The following is an 18,447-nucleotide window of genomic DNA, read 5'->3' as shown; positions in this document are numbered from 1 at the left end:
ATACAAAAAAAATCCATGGCAAGATCAGGATGCATCTTTATTTGTAAAGACTATGGGAATTGAATTCCATTCTCTCCGTTTCATTAGAAATGGCAAGCAGCTATTCAGAATCTGTAGATGAAGCAACAGCAAAAGCAACAGGCATTGCACTAGAATAGGTTATACTGCAATGATTGGCACAGTAAAATCCAAAGATAAAACAGACATAGCAGGTACCAGCTGAAACATTTTTTTAAGCCTAACTAAAACTGATTAGAAAGAGAAAACAAGACAATCTGGATGAGAAGGCAGGAGACACAAACATCTGCAGAAGAAATAAAAATGCCAGAAATAAAACAGGTTTGCTTGATGCTGTAAATGGCATTGAGTTGAAAGACTTTTAGTCTTTCTTTCTCAGCTTTCTTCCATTTCAAAACAGCTCAAAAACTTTGCTTAACAACTTTCTCTAAAATCTGATAGGTAAGCTTTTCTTAAAAACCATTTCCTGGCACTAGCATAACAATCCATCATCATGTGAGAACTGCTGCTCAAAAGTATTACAGGAAATTCTTCATCCTATTAAATTATCTGCTTTACTAAGGAAACACTTCAATGAAATCATCTCCATTGTCTCAATACAACATAGATGATTTTGTTGATTATAAACAGTAAACATATGTCTATGTATTGGCAGCTCTGACTCCTCCCTGAGAACAAAACTACATTGCTGTCAAAATACTAATGAAAACTCTGTCTTTGCTGGACTTCCTGCACAAACAGTTTTTTTCCACATTTCACTACAGAATATCTGGCTGAAGCACAGAAATGTCTCCAGCTTCACTAAGATCTTGTTTCCTCTTTGACCCAGCTTTATCTATAAAAGCATAGCTAAATCCAACCACTCTGGTATATCTCCAAACTCTGCAAGTATCCTTGGTTCCCAAATTATTATTCTAATTTAATAAGCACTGACAGCAGCTGGCACAAAGATCCTTCCTATTCTCTATGAAACCTTGTTATTCACTAAGACTCTTTCCTCTGAGCCTCAGCTAAACTTACTCAGAATGACAAAAAGCAATGAATAGACTGAATTAGGTTCTCAAGATGATTCCATCTGTCCTATGTTCCCTTCCTGATGGGGAAACCCCATTAAAAAAAAGAGAGAATAATTCCCACTACATTTGTGCAGGAAGGCCAGCAGAAAAATAATGCCTAACATGTCCCCACATGGCCAGGTGCTTAGAATTGCAAGCTAATATTGATTTGTCTATATGGCTTGCAAGAGGAGTGACAAATAGAAGATTTAAAAGATAGATCACTCTCAAACCAACAACAGTACCATATTTTTCCATTACCTTTAAGAAATCTTTCTTTTCTCTGCATCTATTTTGACCAAGTTCATGCTCAAATTTTTGCGGTACTTTTCAGAAGACTGTCTCACAGAAAATGATTACTTCTCTTGTAGGGCCACCTGAATTTTGTTTGTATAAATTCTCCTGTGCTTACCTTATCATTCAGACTTGTAGTTTTAAAAACTTTGAGCGATTTGATCAGCTGACCTTGACTCTCAGCACGCTTCACCTACTTTTTTTTTAAGCCAGAAATGATTGTAAATACTTTTTTCAACATTTGTTTTTGCCACATGGAAACATGCTGGTGCCACCCCCTCATGTTGACTTCCCTCTCACCCCTCTGCCCTTGTCCCAGGCTACTCTAACTATAAAATATATTTGGTGACTAATTATGCCAAAACCATTGTACACAGTAACATTTGAAACTGTAGCACTTACACAGGTGATGGGAGCTGAAAGGAACTTACCAATCTGCTATTTGCTGTTTGTGACTGTGCAGACACAGAACGCTGCAAGAGACACACAAAGAGAATAAAAATCTTGTGTTCTCCAAGACACTATGATCCCTGCCCAAGTTGTTGAGGACTGGCAAGTGCCTTAAACAAAACTTATACTTAAGCAAAGGGTGGTGAGGCACCGGAACATGTTGGTCAGAGAAGCTGTGGATGCCCCAGCCCTGGAACTGTTCAGAGACAACTGGATGGGGCTTGGAACAACCTGGTCTAATGGGGGGGGGTGTCCCTGTCCATTGCAGTGGGGTTGGAATTTGATAATCTTTAAGGTACTTTCCAGTCTCAACCATTCTATGATAACTGAAGTCCAGAGATAAAGCTAACCTCTTATATCATCTTAGTTTGATCTTCCTCATATCCTGCACAAATGTATCCTATCCCCATTCCAAACACAGTACTCATTCTAACCTCAGATGTGCTCAACTGTGCAGAATGCATCTGGACATATGGTTTTCAAAAGCACACTGAACTCAACTGTAATGACCAAAATGTGTAATTTTGTAAAATAAGTCACCCATATAAAAATATTTAATAGCTATGCATCAAGGAGAAACAGATGCTATCAAGTAAAATTGTTCACAGAACCAGAAGAGGGGGGAAAAAAGTAAAAATTCCTTAATTTTGCAAGCAATTTCATTTAATTATCTCAACATTATTCCAGTTCTTGTGAAGAAACAAGATACTATTTAACATTCTAACACATGTGTAGAAATATTAGAATGTTCAGATTTACCCTGTATTACTTATCTGTTATCAGGCCTACAAGTAAAACCAGTTTAAGGACAGGTACAGGTTCAAAAGAAAACAATCATCATTGGAGTTGAGATTTTTCTTCTTCAGTGGTACTCAGGCTGTCTTCCTCCTCTCCAACACCCACATGAGGAGCAAATGGTGTAAGAAAGGATTCTCAGGAGACTTATCTATCATTTCTAGCTGCGCTACTGACAAGTTCTTCTCTAAAGTTGGTCTGTTCAAAACAGATCAAGGTCTCTTCATTGTTTATGATTAATTGAAAGAGCTCCAACCCGAACCAACAAGAAGTTACAAAGGAAGCAGCTAAATTGTCCATTTCCCTAGAGGGTGAAATGCTCAAAGAGTCAAACCAGAGAAATTGCACAAGAAACCTGCAGTCCAGTCTGGTGAAGCTCAGAAAAAAGAGCAACCATCTCAAGATAGTTATTCAAGAAAACTCTCAAGAGCAACAGTTCTTTTCCAAACAACAACTTTTATAATGATTAAAAATGGCCTATGTGAATGATCAAAACTTAAGACATCATGAAGGAGCTAGGAAAAAACAAAAGAGATTACATATATCCTTTGCAACAGAGAATTGGAACAGGTATAAAAAATCCAAAAATCTGAGCTAAAATGTATTCAAGCAAAGAACAAGCTAAAACATTCTGGAACCACGGAAATACCTAAACACCTATTTAGCCACAGGATTTCCACTTAGGTACTTTTAAAAATGTTGTAAAACTCTATCACTGGATTAGAAACCTGTTCCTGTTAAACACAGGTTAGAGGAAACACCTTAATTTTTTTTCATAACCAATGTACTGTGATACAAATCTTTGCACTTTTGCACTTTTCAACTGGCCAGCCTTACATCTCTGTGTGGGTATTTGTTAAGTAAAACAAAGTTGAAAGCCTCCTTAAAATTCAATGCTTTACAACAGCATCATTTTCTGAGACTGCCTTGTATAATTTTGTCAAATCATCAGGATCACATTACTCTAAGAAAAAAAGGGTACTTTTTTTGGAATGGTTCCTAATTTACCTCATGTACTTTTTCTCTGCTACAAACAGCACCTACACAGTCAGAGGAAACCGCATTTAAAGCACTATTATATTTGTCTTAGAAGTTTCAGACTCCAACGTGCATCCTAAAGATACTCAAATCCCATTTTACCAGATATTCACCTCTCTCACAGTGACTAAAGACTCTGAGTTTTACAAGAGACAAAATACTGCAATTTCTGTGAGTTTTCCCTATACCAAAATGGACAGTGTCTTGATACACTGTCATTGAACAAAAATGTTCCTAATGTTGTCATTTCCTAACTTGAGCTACACAGTCATGCTGCATGTCCATCACAGCACCATAGCTGCAGAGATGTCAGAGAACACTGTCTGCCTATTTGCCTGAGGAGAAATGAGTTGAAAGTCCAAGTGATGTAACAGATCTCCCTGCCTTTTGTGAATGCTCCATTTCCACAGATATTTATGGAATCTGTTTCATAGACAAAAAGATAAGAGAACAACTGCCCTTCAACATTACAGTGCTGAGAAAGCACTACCTCAACAGAAAAGGTATGGGGCAGTCACAGCAAGTCACTGATCCATGGGAAAGAAAGTGAGATTCCAAAAGAGAATGGCAATGAAGCCTTAAACTCCAAATCCAAGAAGTTGTTCACCTACAAGGAGGTTTTGGAGACATTCATAAAGCTCTAGGTTTCTGGAAGCTTGTCCACAACAAAATCAAATTGGTTGAACAGCCCAGAATTCAGGTGTATTCCCTGAGTCTGAGAACCACAGAATGGTTTGGGTTGGAAAGACCTTAAAGGTCATCTAGATCCAACTCCCCCGCCGTGGGCAGGGAAGCTTCCACTAAACCAGGGTGCTCAAAGCCTCATCCAGCCCGGTCTTGAACACACCCAGGGATACAGAGTCCACAAACTCCTTGGACAATATGTTTCCATGCCTCTCCACTCCCACAGTTAAAAATGTCATCTTCCATAGTTATGCCAGAAATCCAGATCATCTCGCTCACTGCCTCTCACACCTGTGAGTAAAATTCAGTGACAATGACTTTGTCCTACGCTCCTCAGCCAGGGCTTGTCAAAGTCACCTACCTGCAGCTTCTGGTATGGATTTCTTCTGACAGATTCAGATGAATGGTAAGTGGCCCGGCTTGACCGCTGGCCTGGATCCTGGCATACAAAGCCTACGGACACCAAGAGCCACATGAGAACTTTAAGACAGACAAACCCTGAAATATAAATCTAGCATTCCTGATCACACTCAGTCTACACATGACCACCTTGTCCCCGCCCAAGGACCAATAAGGATGCCTTTCTTTTTTATACCTTGCTTTCTTTAATCCTAAACTGTAATTGCATCACATTTTTTTGAACAAAAACTTGCTTCAAGACCAAGTACTTAAATCAATAAATGGCTTACTGAATAGCAGCACAGAGATAGACTTGTTTTTTTAAACAGCTGAGCAGGGTACCTGATGACAATTCTATTTCTTTCACTATTGAGGCAAATTGCATTAAGCAACTAAATCGAGATGCAAGGGACACTGTACTCTAGACAGTACTCCAATTCTAGTAACCCAACCAAAACCCACACATTCAACCTAAAAAAATGCATGAATACTAACTCTGGAATCTAAAGAGACAGCAGTGTCTTCAAATACCAAATTAGGGACCTTTAAAACCACCTAAGCGTCACAGATAATCATTCTGAAGTTGAAATGTCCATATATCATTTCTCAATGCTAAATAGAGCTGTCCTCCTTAAACTAGAATTTACGTCTATATACTCATCTAGTATTATGCAGCTCATAAATCTAGCTTTTACTGGCTCTAAATGACGGAAAGATTGAAGGATATTTGGTTTTTTGTTTTACTCACCTACAAGAGTGAACATATCTGAGAGCATGCTAGCTTTGATCTTCAGGTCCAAAGGAGCATCACTGTCCCCACATGCAACAGAGGATAATAGGAATTATTTCTCTGGCACTGAATGAGAAGAATGCATCAGTATTCAATATATCTCCCAATACAGTTTCTTTGCCCTCTTAAAACAGGCAAAAACAAGAAGAAAACTAGTTGATTTTCACACATATAGGTAAAGATCAGAGAGCAATGGATTAATCTGTTTATCCTTTTTCCAAAGCTTTTCGGATCCTAATGCAGATACAAACAGCTTTGTTTAAACTCTCCTTAGGGCTAGAAACATTTTCTTTGAAAGTATGTATGTTACATTTCAAGAAGTAGATAAAAGTTGATGTTGTAGAATTCTTAAAAATCACACTTAACTATGCTTAAAATCATAGCTTAAAATCATAGCTGAGAGACCTACAAAAATAAACCCTCAATTTCCATTAGAGTACGAGGGTCAGCATAAGGGCCAAGGCAACACTTACTCTTTAGAATTTTTCTGATTAAGTGTACTAGACTGACCCCAAGAACTCCTCTATGTACTCAAGTAAAGGGTAACTGATTGAACTCTGCTTGGACTCCAGAATCTTAAAGCTTCTATCAGCCAAGAAGACTGAAACCAAACACAATAGTCTGACAGAGCTCCAAAATTCATCTATGATGAGAGATTATGAAGTGTTAACAATGATGACAGAAGAGAAATAATTAAAAAGCAAATGGAATCCCAACTGGGCTCTTTCAAACCCAATTGCTGCAATAAGTTTGTTTATCCAAAGGGAAAAAAGCAAATGAGCATCCTCTCTGACAATCAGCTGTGGAACAAGATCTGCAGGGATTATGAAATCATGCCCTCCTAGGACCACAAGTTTCAAGGACAACTATCTCCAGTAACAGCCCCTGCCTCATATTAAACTGGGAATCACTTACCAGGCCAATGATGGGGACAGATTCACTTCCAACAGCCAGGGTTTCAGAGTGTCATCGATAAGGACATCAAAACCATATAGCTCTGAAAACACAGCAGACACTAAGTTCACCTTACTGCATCTTTAAGCATTCAGGTAAGGTCCAACATTAGTCTCTACCAAGTCATTTATATCTAAATTATGTATGTTAAATCCAGTAAATTTCCTAAGGATGAACAAATAATAACATTCCTCAAGTGGTAATTTTCACTTCCCCAGAATAAAACTTAAATATATTCTGCCTGTGGGGGAAAGAGGGGAACAAAAATATTAGGAAAGTATTATATAGAAAATTTAAAAACTCTTTACTGCCCACAAGCTGTATTTCACACAGAACTCTATTTGCTTCCACATAGAATTGACAAGCATAGCAGGTTCAATCTACTTCTTCCACTGGATCCTGGAAACGATAAAACTTCATTCTCCTTTTTAATCCCTTTATTCATTGTTCCAGTCAGCTAGAGAAAATCTTGCTTCCTACAAGCATCAGCTTCTTTTCAATTATTCCTGTATGTTTTCTGCAATATCCCCGTGGGGTTACAGCAGACTTCTCCTCAGCAACTCCATCTACATGGACAACCTCCCATAACTTTTTAGCTTATTGACAGGTTGCCACTTTGCAGCAAACCACAACAGAAATATTTTTTCCTTAGTTTCTAAAACATTCATAACATATTACATCTGCTAGATGTGTTCTGCTCTACACAGGTCAGATTGAAGCCAGCTTCCCATTCCAAATCTAACTTTACTATTTCACTCTCCATACATGTTTTCTCTAGTTTGGAAAGAGTTGCAAGAAGGATGCTACACAAAGATGACTGTAAATCAGAAACTGGCAATAATGCAACTTCATCCAGCATTAAGAAACAGACTTAATCATCAGGGCAAGTTAAGCAATTTTTTTAAACCACCACAAAACAGGGTACTGGCAGAGAAGTGTTTTCATGGAATTAACCAGGTCCCTAGTGCCTGAAATAAAAACAGGAGAACTTCTTTGCCATGTTTCTTTCCTTGAATTCTGGCCCTGGCCTTTTGTTGCCTGCCTGACGGTGATGCTGGCTCTGGGGAGCTGGACTGCTTGACAAGATCCTCCTATGCAGACAGCTGTGCAAAAGCTCATGTAGCTTATAATGGGAGGTTAATGAGCTGGACTGCGGGGGGAGGAAGGGGGGAAATGGTAGAAGAATAAGCATTGCCTGCTCACTCTTCTGGAGTCTGTAGCCAGACATTGAATGGGAAACAAAACAACAGAGAGTTAGAGTTGGTTCACTCCAAAGAAGTGAGGCTGAATTTACATTTTGCTGTCTTGCTCCCCAGAAAGGAATGGCTGCAGTAGAGGGTAAAGGAGAAGGTGGGGATTATAAGTGTAAACATTAGCAAAGCATTTTGACCAGGAGAAACTTCTGATGACTTTAATACATTATTTCAAAACACAATCTCAGATTTGGTGAAGACTCATGACTATTAACAGCACAGAAAACTCAGCAGCTCATGCCCAAGGCAGAGAAGCAATGAGTGGGCCTGCAGCAGCTGCTGGTCTGCAACCTCCCAGTCCCAGTCAGGAAGCAGCACATTTTGTTTTGACTAGCTCTTGCTTCTTTTGCTGCTGGCCATTCCCTTCCTTGGCCCCTCAGAGGCCCTTTCCTAGTATTTTGGCTCCTCTGACTTTGTCCTCCTCTCCCACACAATTCTCTTGCAAATTGCTTGCTCTTTAAAGCTCCATCTTTCCCACCCAGTTACTCATTCTGTCCACTCTTTCAAATACACATGGGAAACCTTTCGACCTCAACTAGCTCTAGCCATGCTGCTGGAGCTTCACATTCCTTTCCCTTGTGTCTGCCTTATTTATTAGGACAGCTCTTCAGGGTATCCCTGTTGACTCAATTCCATTGTTTAACACTATTCTAAAGCCACTTGCCATGACTTAGGGTCTCCTAGGAAGTCGCCACTGCTGCTCCATAATGCCCTAAGTTTCACGTATTCTGAGCCATATCTACAAGCCTTAGACAGATGTCTCTGCTACCTCAGAGGCTATATAATGTCCATGTCCTGGCAATTGAATCAAGTCTCACAGATTCCACACAGGGCTTAGATCTGCTCAACAGTCAGAAGCTTACCCAGAAATATCTTGCTGGCCTTCTTTCACATTTGGAAAATGTACTTCCTAGATAAAACACAGTAGTCGTAGTATCCTTTCCACTGTGGAACTCCACTACCACTTGAAAAAATAAATACATAGGCAGGACAAAGATGTGGAGTCACACGAGCATAGGATAATCAAAAGTATATCCTCTGCAATTACCAACTGCAGCAAGGCTGCCATTCCCCTCTGCAAAGAGAGCAAAGTGAACAACTGAAAGAGCAAAACATGCCTCACACTGTGGAAATAGTAGGTTCAGAACAAGCCATCTAGTGCACTATTGTTACTAAGGAAGAACAAAAGAAACTGAGATATCAAGTTTCCATAGGGCCTTCTCTTGCTACTAGAATCCACAAAAACATGTTTACCCCTGCAGTTTGCTAAAGACAGGAATTATATCAGGAGATACCAACTGTTTCCAAGACTCCACAGGAACAGCCTTCCTCTTCCTCCTCTAATCCCCATAGAGAAGTCACTGCTGACCGAGCTTCCCATCCTCCCAAAAGAAGGCCTAACTTCAGAGTGCAGTCTAACAGCAACAGTTCAGCCAGAGATTTTTTTGCCAATAACATTATCTATGACTAAAACAAAGGCTAGAGAGATAGTCTCAGGCTTTTTGGTTCTGGTAAGCTCCCATGTATTCCAAGTTTATTTCATAATCTTCTCCAAGACAGCACCGACACTCTCTTTTACAAAATATCCCCAAACAATTTGTTATACTTTTTAAGTATAGAAACCAAGTCACAAGTGATAGCAGAGTAGCATAAACAAATTTTTCATTATTTTGCATAGTATGAATAAGCTCAGTTCCTAAAGAGTCATGGTAATACTGATATTTCTTTTCAGCTTGTTCCTTGGAGAAAAAAAAAAGGTTTTGCTGTAAAGTACATACTCTACAATTCAATGGACACAACCTGAAGTTATGAAGGGACACAAACAATGCGAGAAAAATTGCACAGCACATAACTCTTTTGATATTGCAATAAAAATCCATCTCCTGGTTTTATGTAGGTGCATATTTACAGGCATTTCTAACACAAGGAAATTTTGCCACTAAAATTCATCTCCCATTTTTCCTTTCTACTCTTTCTGTTCTTATATTAAGGTTTAATTCCCTTTTTAAGAGAACTTTAATTCAACAGAGAAAGGTTTTATCTCAATGTTATTACCGAAAAGGACCCAACAAGAGGGGACAAAATTATTCTACAGGTTGGTTTTCTTTTCTACTTCATGAGATGAAGCCATAGTTTGTCACGCTAGCTCGGCCAAATGTGTGACTGCCTTCCTCTGAGGCATCTTCTGCTCTCTAGGTAACCAGAGAAAGCCCATCACTCACAAGAACATTTCTCTGCAGAGAACCTTCTTGACTCCTACTGAAGCCTGAAGGACAATTATTCATGTCCTCAATAGAAGTCTTCAAAAGCGGATTAATTTTAAGGTACATACATAGAGTCAGAGAACAACTTGAGTTGGAAGGATCACTGAGCCCACCTCCTGCTCCTCACACGACTACCTTAGACTAAATCATATGGCCTAAGGGATCATCCAGATGCTCCTCGAATTCTGACAGGATTTGTGCTGGGCTCACTTCCCTGGGGAGCCTGTTTCCAGTGAATGATCACCCTCTCTGTGAGGAATCTTTTCCTAACATTCCACCTGAACTTCTCCTGATGCAGCTTTATTCTACTTCCTTGTATCCTATCAGCGTTCCAGAAAGAGGTGATTAGCACATCCCTATCCACCGCCCTCAAGCTCAACAGTGTCACAGCTGGGTTTAGTAGAACATAAATGAAACAAGAGGACTTCAATCTGTTGCTTCTTTAAGCTCACATTTCAGTGAGCACAGAAAATGGCTAACACCCAGCCACCTTCATTTCATACCCTACTAAACCATCCCACAGGGAGATTTTTCATTCTGCCTGAAAGCAGGCCTTACTGCTTTTTCTAGCCTACCCAGAAGTGCTTCCTTCAGAAGGGAGAAAAATGCAGTCTGTAATCAGCTTGGGCATATGCAGCCCTATTGTACCTCCTGTTCCCACACTGAGATGTCACATCCCTCAAATAAGTGCAAAATCTGTTGTGCTCTTAAAGAAGGCTCCAGAGGCAACCATCAACTCAGCTGATGACCAGCTTCAGAACAGTGCAGTGATTTGGAGAGATGCAGCATGCCCTCCTCTGGAGTTACTTACTGGTTACAACAATTTTTACTGGGAGCTTAGTTTTACATAAAAATTATTAGCTAATCACAAAGAACAAAAGAGAGGTCTGGGATCACTTCGTTAATAACAGTGCATGAACAAGGCAACAAAATCATGTAGTAATTGCAGTGCTTCTGTGATGCCCTTCAGAAGAACAAAACCGAGCATCTCAAGTCCTTTGAAAACTGATTATTACTTGAATGTAGTAAATAGCCCCCATTACTTGGCCAAAATGGAACTCACTACACTCTTTATATAAACTGTCACCAGCACTCCATTTTGACATTAGAAAAAGGACCATCCTGACCTAGCACTCTCTCCTTCTAGGCATGCATTGGTAGCAGGAATCAGCCTGTCTCACCAGTCTTAGAAAATGAAGAAGCCATTAATAAATTCTCTTCCTTTAAATCCAGGAAACAAGTATATTACACATAAAAACACTTACTTGTGAAAGAACTGAAGGACCACTACAGCACTAAACTATTAGAGAATTAAAGTGGGCAACCTCATCTGGACAAGTTAAGTACTTGTGGTTTATTTTCATGAAGATAATGGCAATTGTACAGGAGTACTATTCCCTATAACAGCATTACAAACACTAGACTAGAATACAACTTAGTTATATTTTTTAGAAGTTTTCCAAACAATACCCATCTCTGCATCTGAAATTCAGATAAAGGTTTCTGAAATCTGAGATACTTTTCACATGATCAGCCCTCCCATGACACACACTCAGTTTCATTGTTCACAGCTCAGAACAACAGGCAAAAAAAAAAAAAGAAAGGCTCTTGTCTGAGACTCTACATGCTGCCTTGAAATCTTCATTCCCAGTTTTCTCCTTCATGCTAACAGCTATGAACTGAACCATCATGAACACTTCCAGCTAGAAAACTGAATATTTACAACAAGGCTAAAAGTTGTACAACCAAAAAGCGTCAGAACAGGACACACAGATGACAAATGAACCACGTAGCATGATGGAAGTTCAAATCCTTGAGACAAGGACCACCACTTAATTGTGGGGGAAGGTGGCAGAGAGTACTAAGCTCTGGAAATGCCTAAGTCTCCCTAGGGAAGCAGTATGGCTCCTACTTAAGCTCTCTTTCCTGGGAAGCTCTTAATTTATGTTTACACTGAAATAAACGGAACAAAACAGTTTATTTGTGGGGGAGCATCTGAGAGGGTGGTTAGTGCAGCCCTGGGGAGGCAGCAGGAAGTGGGATAACCTCAGAGCCAGGCCCAGCAGAAAGTACATACGGAACATTAGTTTCCATATACACAACTCTAGAAACACAACCGAGGAAGGAAAAGGGAGAAGCCAAAAAAAGAGGCAGCTAAAGTGGTTTTGATGTGTCTTTTTTTCAACTAGCCAATAAAGTGTCATTTCACTGAGACTATTATCTAACTCATAAATCTCCATGCAGGACCAGGTCCTCCAACTTCGAACACAGGCATCAGAGTCAGTCAGGAGAAACTATGGTGGGAGAGCCAGATAATTTTGGGAGGTAACTAAACAACCTATCAGTCATGGCTCCTTGATGCCTGACTGTCTTATCACCCCCAAATATCCAAAGATACATTTATGCTGGAGTATTGAAAGCTGCAGAATTGTCAATATCTAAGTTCGACCCAAAGATAACATAAACGGATTTGACCTGTCACAGCTAGTTCAAATATAAGTTCCAATACTTAAAACATAGGATAGCCTAAGCTGAGCTTGGCCTTTGGCTCAAACACAGACTGAGACTTCATCTTCGTGCACACATCCACATGAGTGAAGGACGGCGAGAAGCAGGAGGAGGCCTCTTTAGGGAAGGTTGGGAAGCAGCCACTGGAAAGTGGGAGAAGGCACACTGTGGTACCAGCCGCTGCTTTCTGGAGCCGGTCCCAGCATGTGCTGGCAGCGAGCTCCACGATCCCCTTGCCAGCACATAGCTGTGCCTGCGGCTCCTGCCAGGAGCGGCCTCGGCCGCCCCCGCGCGGCACGCACCAAAACTGCACTGCTAGATGGCTCCAGAGAAAACAAAAAATGCTCTAAAAACGTGTCTAATCACCCACAGCTACTCTGCAAGACCACTAGTAAATCACCAACTTTCCGGCGCTTCCCCAAGTTCCCTTTCCAGCCCCTTTTCATCATCCTATTTTCATTTTTTTGCATGAGACTCTCATCAGCAGCACAGGGTGAACTAAGATTCGATGCCCCCTGGCCTCACCGATGTTTATGCTGAGGAAAAAAACCAACAAACGAAAACCACCAAAACAGTGCCCAGCTCCTTAGCACTAGGGAATGCACACATCTCTGTAGCATGACAAAGCTGGAAGTTCCAAACAGCACTCAATAGGCATTCCAAACAGTAATCAACAAAGATGTCCCCAGTGTCTTACCAAAACAGCTCCCACGATGTGAAAGAAAACTTTTACAAGCTGAGGCAATGGACAGCTCAGCAGAAACTAAAGTCTTGATAATCAGGTCCTCCACGCTGGCCATCAGTGCTGCAAGAAGGGGAGGTGAGAGGAGAAAAAAGGAAAAAAAGTAGATTGTGAGGTAACACATAATATCTGGAATGGCGTGAGAATATGCATATGGAGATACACCTTTGTGAATCAAAGCACATGAGACCCTATGGATAGCAAAGCAATGATGCTTGAAAATCCATGCAAGCCTAAGCTTATAGAGACATGCATAAGTATCCTAGTGCAAAAATACTTACAAATGAGTATGCGACAATGATAAACGTGAGTATATGTACAGTGCAGGTAAGCAGAAACATATGGCAAACACATCAGCACAAGTCAGCTGGAGTCTGACCACTGCCCACTCAGAGTATGAGGAAGGATTAAACAAGAGTTAAAGAGTGGGTTAGTGAGATAAGCCCTCAAACAACAAAGAATAAGCCCAGATATATAGCACCGAGATATAAAAATTTTTCTTGTGAACTTTTATGAGAGAACTGTTCTGTGACACTGCACCTTCCTCTAAAGCAGCTGTTCCCACACCAAAATTCCTCTTTTCAAATTTGCACGACTGCTGACCTACAGATAACCCACAGTAAGAAAGCACTCTCCAGCTCCTGCACGAGCCTGTGAACAGAGCTCAGGAGCAGGAGTCTAAGCAGACAGAAGAAGCAAAGGGCAAGAAAAGATGCACATTAGACATAGACCTGGATTCTACACTGGACTTAGGATGAGTCATGCGATGGAAAGAGCACCACGCTAGTTTTGTTTTCAAGGACAAGCAATAGAGAAGTGAGAGAAGGGAGAAATGAACAAATACTGGAGTCACAGTCTCAGAAGTTAGTAAGGATGAAAGGACAGCCTTCCCCACCCTTCAAAGGGAGCACAAGCAAACCCACACAGACATCTGGCAATCCCTCCTTCAAAGAGTATCTTCTAGAAATCACTTGACTAGAGAGTTTACTTTAGGCCTACAATTACTATTTCTCAGGCTCAGATGATGACATGCAGGGACCTGAACAATTACAGAAAGAGCATGCAAGCAAACTCAGATGTGAACTTCTGTACCAGAAAACAACTGAGTAAAACTAACACAGCATGGAAACATCCCAGCACACATAAACAATCCAGAGCACAAAAACCCTGCCAGCCCAGACAAGGCCAGCACTTTTCAGCCAGCATTCTGCCTCCCTATGACCAGAACCAGATGCATCAGAGAAAGGTGCAAGAAGTCTTGTAATGGATAGTTAAAGAAATCTGCTTGCAATGCTCAGTAGTTTATTTATTGAAGTGTATATTTTATATTTGAGATTGGGGTGAGGCATAGAGATGTATCAATATTAATAACTACACATTCACAGCTTGCTGTACACATACGGTGCAAGGGATTGGACAACCATGCACGCACATGATGGAAAAAAAGTCTACTTCCATCTGAAAGCCAGATTCAAACCCCTTTCTCCAACATTCGAGTGCTCCTTGGCAACATTTGCAATATGGGCCATAGCTGCTGTCAGTAATTTTACTGATGTTTCAGTATCACAGGTAAATTATCCTTAAAGGATATACTCAGATTCTGCTCTACAGATGCAGTTACTCCCAGCAGACCTGGCAAAGGTGTGGAAGAGGGAGCTATTTTGTATGAAATACAGACTAAATGAAAACACTCAGCAAAAACCTGAGCCATGGAAAGATGACACCACATCCAAGAGTCATTCAAACTGGCACAGTTGTCCAGAGGTTGGTCACTCATCAGACTGAACAGGCCATGGGAGCAGTAGAGGGAGGGAAGCTTTTAGAAGGAATGGAATGACCTTAAGAAATGGGAAATGTAGGTAAAATATTAAGAAACACAACCTGAGAAAGTCTCAGAATACTAGTTGCAAAAAGGAAGGGGTTAGGCCTTATCTCTGGGGATAGGGAATAAATGCACAGCTCTAATGAGTAAGGAACAATGCTTCCCTCCACCCTGCTCTGGTGCTAAATGGGACTCACTGGGGCTCTTCCCTGACTTCTTAGAATTCACACTAGTGAGATGATCAAGATCCAACAAAGAAATAAAAGAACAAGATTTTTACTGACCTGCAGTGTCTCTCCCCTCTTGTTTTAAGTACCTCAGCATTGCACTCATGCTCCACTTGTTTCCATAATCCTCTACTTCAGGATCATCACAGCTAAAAATAAATAAAAGAAGGAGATTGACACCACCGACCTACCTCTATGGATGAGCATTAGATCAACTCAGGTAAATTGACCCAACGTCTAAAGAACAAGTTCCATTTTCCAGCCAAGTACCTGACATAATCTCCACTCTTCTTGTTGACACTATAGTTGGTCAGATGCATGAACTGGTTTTTAATATTCTTGGATGCCTGGTCATACCTCACTGTTGCAAATCTGTAAAGAGGAATAAAAATTCACAGTGTTTCTTGAACAAGTGCCATTCTTGCTGGATACAGCAAGCATGTCACTACAAATCACAGACTACCACACAGACCACTCAATAGCAACATCTAGGGAGAGAATGCATGTAATGAGACCTCATCAAACACAAAATACAGTTTATCCTCAACGGACACATTGAACAAAAAATAATGTAATAGAATAGTTGCAGTTGGAAAGGACCTACAACAGTAATCGAGCCCAATTGCAATCATTTTCTTATAGTACGTGTAATCTTGATTCAATACATATTTTAGGCTGAGACTTTGGAGAAAAATAAATATTTAAAAATTGAGGGCAGAATCCAGAGTATCTGGTAGGTAGAATGACCAGTATGAGCCACTGATAACCACCATAGCTTGTCACAGTAAGCATGTTCCAGTTCAAAAAATCCTCAAACAACAACAAAAAATCAACAAGAGAAAAAACACCTTCACTCTGACAATCCTCCTGTACCACAAAAGCTTAAGATACCAATGTCTCAAAAGAGATAAGGGGAGTAAGGATAAGGAGAGAGTCAAACACATGCTATTCAAAGAAGTCCCAGCAAGAGGAAGAGTATATACCAAAGAGAGCAGGGTTAGTTGCATAAAAAGGGGAGTAGATATGGGAGAAGCCTCAATGCAGGAAAAAGGAATTCAGGAAAAATGGAAAAGTGAGAGGAAGTTGGATCATCTGGTTATGCAATGAAATAATGTTCAGAGAAGAATGCATCTCCAATTTTTTTCATTAATAGTCATCTCTCTTCATCCTTCCCATATTATTTCCCATAGTTCAGAAGAAGCTCAACTACGCAAAGACAGCTAACAAGTTACACACACAAAAAACAACAAAAAAAGAAAAAAAAACCAACAAAAAAAACAAACACAAAGCAAAAACCAAAACAAAACAAAACAAACCACCAACCCACAATCCTTCATTTGGAAAGAACTGCCAAAAAACCAAAAACCTTATTTCTTAATTAAAACGATGCCACTACTGCCCTCACTTGGTAGCCATTTTGAGAAATACCTGTTGCCATAAGAACTATACCAGCAAATCCATGAAAATGCTTAAACTTATCCTTAAACACACATGTGGAAGCAGGGGGAAAACAAGCCCCCCACGATATAACTTATTTTTAAGTAGCAAGGTTAAAAGAGTGAAAAATATTTTGCACTATATTTTTCTTAGCTTTAACTGTGTATGAAGTCAGAACAGCTGGCAACAAAAGCATTTGGAAGTTTGGATCCTCTTTCCACATACTTCCACAGCTTGAAGTATTTGAATTTCTTTTCAGTTTAACTGTAAGTTTCCTGGATTTAACACTTCTGTTTTGAAAACAGTGACAAAAGCCCTGTCATATATTTTGTTCCTATTTATGATTTCATTATCTCAGTCTTAACAATCATTTACTGGCAGCATACTAGAAGTATTTGTTGAAATATACTTTCAGCCAGATCCCAGAAGATACTGAGCACAATCAGAGAGCCATTTCAAGTCTCCCTTGGTACTTCCAAGCAGAGTGCAATTAGGTTCACCATGCTTTTCATCTTATGCTTATAATTTTTCATCCTCAAATATGAGAACAGGAACCCCTGGCAGACACAGACAATACTCTGAACAACAGTATTTCTGTACCTTCAAATGCTTGCACTAGCTTCCTTCTTACAGAGACCATCCTTAATTATTAGGTGGTCTGAGTTCCATGCTCAGAATTTTACATTTCCGTGGGGACTGTCTACTCAGAAGATATTTCACTGTGTTCCAGAGCTCCCAGTACCTAAGCTTTCTGTTTTACTAGGATGCTATCATCTTGAAAAACATATGGGCAACTTCAGCAATGCACCAAAAAACCTCCAAAACATAAAATTACTCATATCTACTATGAAAAAAGCCCAAACTTTAAACAACACAATCCAATGCTTAATACATTTATCCAGAACTGGCTTGACCAGCCTCACACTAAGTGCAAGCATGCAAATGGAAAATGCAAGCTATTTCTAGGGCTTCTATCAATAGCCTCTGGATGTCAGAACAGTAACAGATCAGAAGTACAATATTAGCAAACAGCCCACGCTCCTTACACTTTTGTGTTTTGTGCTTGCTTGAGATGGAAGAGTGTTACTACCTCTGAAATACTAGTCACAATTACCTTCAGTACTCTACAGTTCCACAGCTTTTCAGACTATACTTTACTGTATCCTTCTTCCCCTGTAGTAACTATGCTGCTCATCTACCACACTTGTCCTCACCAAAAAAGACAAGAGACTTGCAGGCTACACAATGTCTCACTTCAGCAGAAATTTACCATTATTTTAGAGAAACCAAGATCATAGGAAAAGGCCTCACAGTAATAGTGAAAAATGGAAAAACAATGCTTGTAAAATTTTCTAGGTATTAACCTGAAACCTAGAATACACTCTTGAGGAATCTTACAATCTTTTAGAAGATTACTTAATTTAAGGTCAATGTTATTTTCCAATTTCATTCTGGGCCACTACTAAGAATAGAATATATGTTACTTAAAAGATAAGGGCCAAGATCTTAAAAGCAATTCAAAAACTATATGCTAAGCAGGGACAGAAAATAAAGGGCAAGCCTTGTGTTTTCCTAGTAACAAAATTTACCACAAGCATATGCTGCAATATTCTGCATAAACTATTCTTCTAAACACTAAAGGCTTCATGCCCAGGTGTCTCACATTGCTATAATCCAGCCAAAGAGTGATGAAGGCACAAGTACGTGAGTCCAGATC

General features: G+C 40.0%; 1 protein-coding gene across 11 annotated transcripts in view; it reads right to left on the bottom strand.

Annotated features, from left to right (window-relative positions):
• Positions 1-18,447, bottom strand: part of TTLL5 (tubulin tyrosine ligase like 5) — a 120,472-nt gene that overhangs the window by 82,594 nt on the left and 19,431 nt on the right. For all 11 annotated transcript variants that reach the window (XR_015804633.1, XR_015804634.1, XM_014890043.2 and 8 more), the window contains 7 exons: positions 15,564-15,665; positions 15,351-15,442; positions 13,200-13,307; positions 6,439-6,520; positions 5,482-5,543; positions 4,696-4,787; positions 1,799-1,840 (listed from right to left, as the gene is read on the bottom strand). Coding sequence is in view for 9 of the 11 variants with exons in the window: in XM_014890043.2 (XP_014745529.1) it covers positions 1,799-1,840; positions 4,696-4,787; positions 5,482-5,543; positions 6,439-6,520; positions 13,200-13,307; positions 15,351-15,442; positions 15,564-15,665 (580 nt within the window). In the remaining 2 variants the exon portion in view is untranslated. The remainder of the gene's footprint in view (positions 1-1,798; positions 1,841-4,695; positions 4,788-5,481; positions 5,544-6,438; positions 6,521-13,199; positions 13,308-15,350; positions 15,443-15,563; positions 15,666-18,447) is intronic.

The sequence above is a fragment of the Sturnus vulgaris genome, chromosome 6 (assembly GCF_052056855.1).
Source record: "Sturnus vulgaris isolate bStuVul1 chromosome 6, bStuVul1.hap1, whole genome shotgun sequence".
Taxonomy (NCBI): domain Eukaryota; kingdom Metazoa; phylum Chordata; class Aves; order Passeriformes; family Sturnidae; genus Sturnus; species Sturnus vulgaris.
The sequence above is the reverse complement of the archived record's forward strand: the minus strand, read 5'-3'. Positions and strand labels throughout refer to the sequence as shown.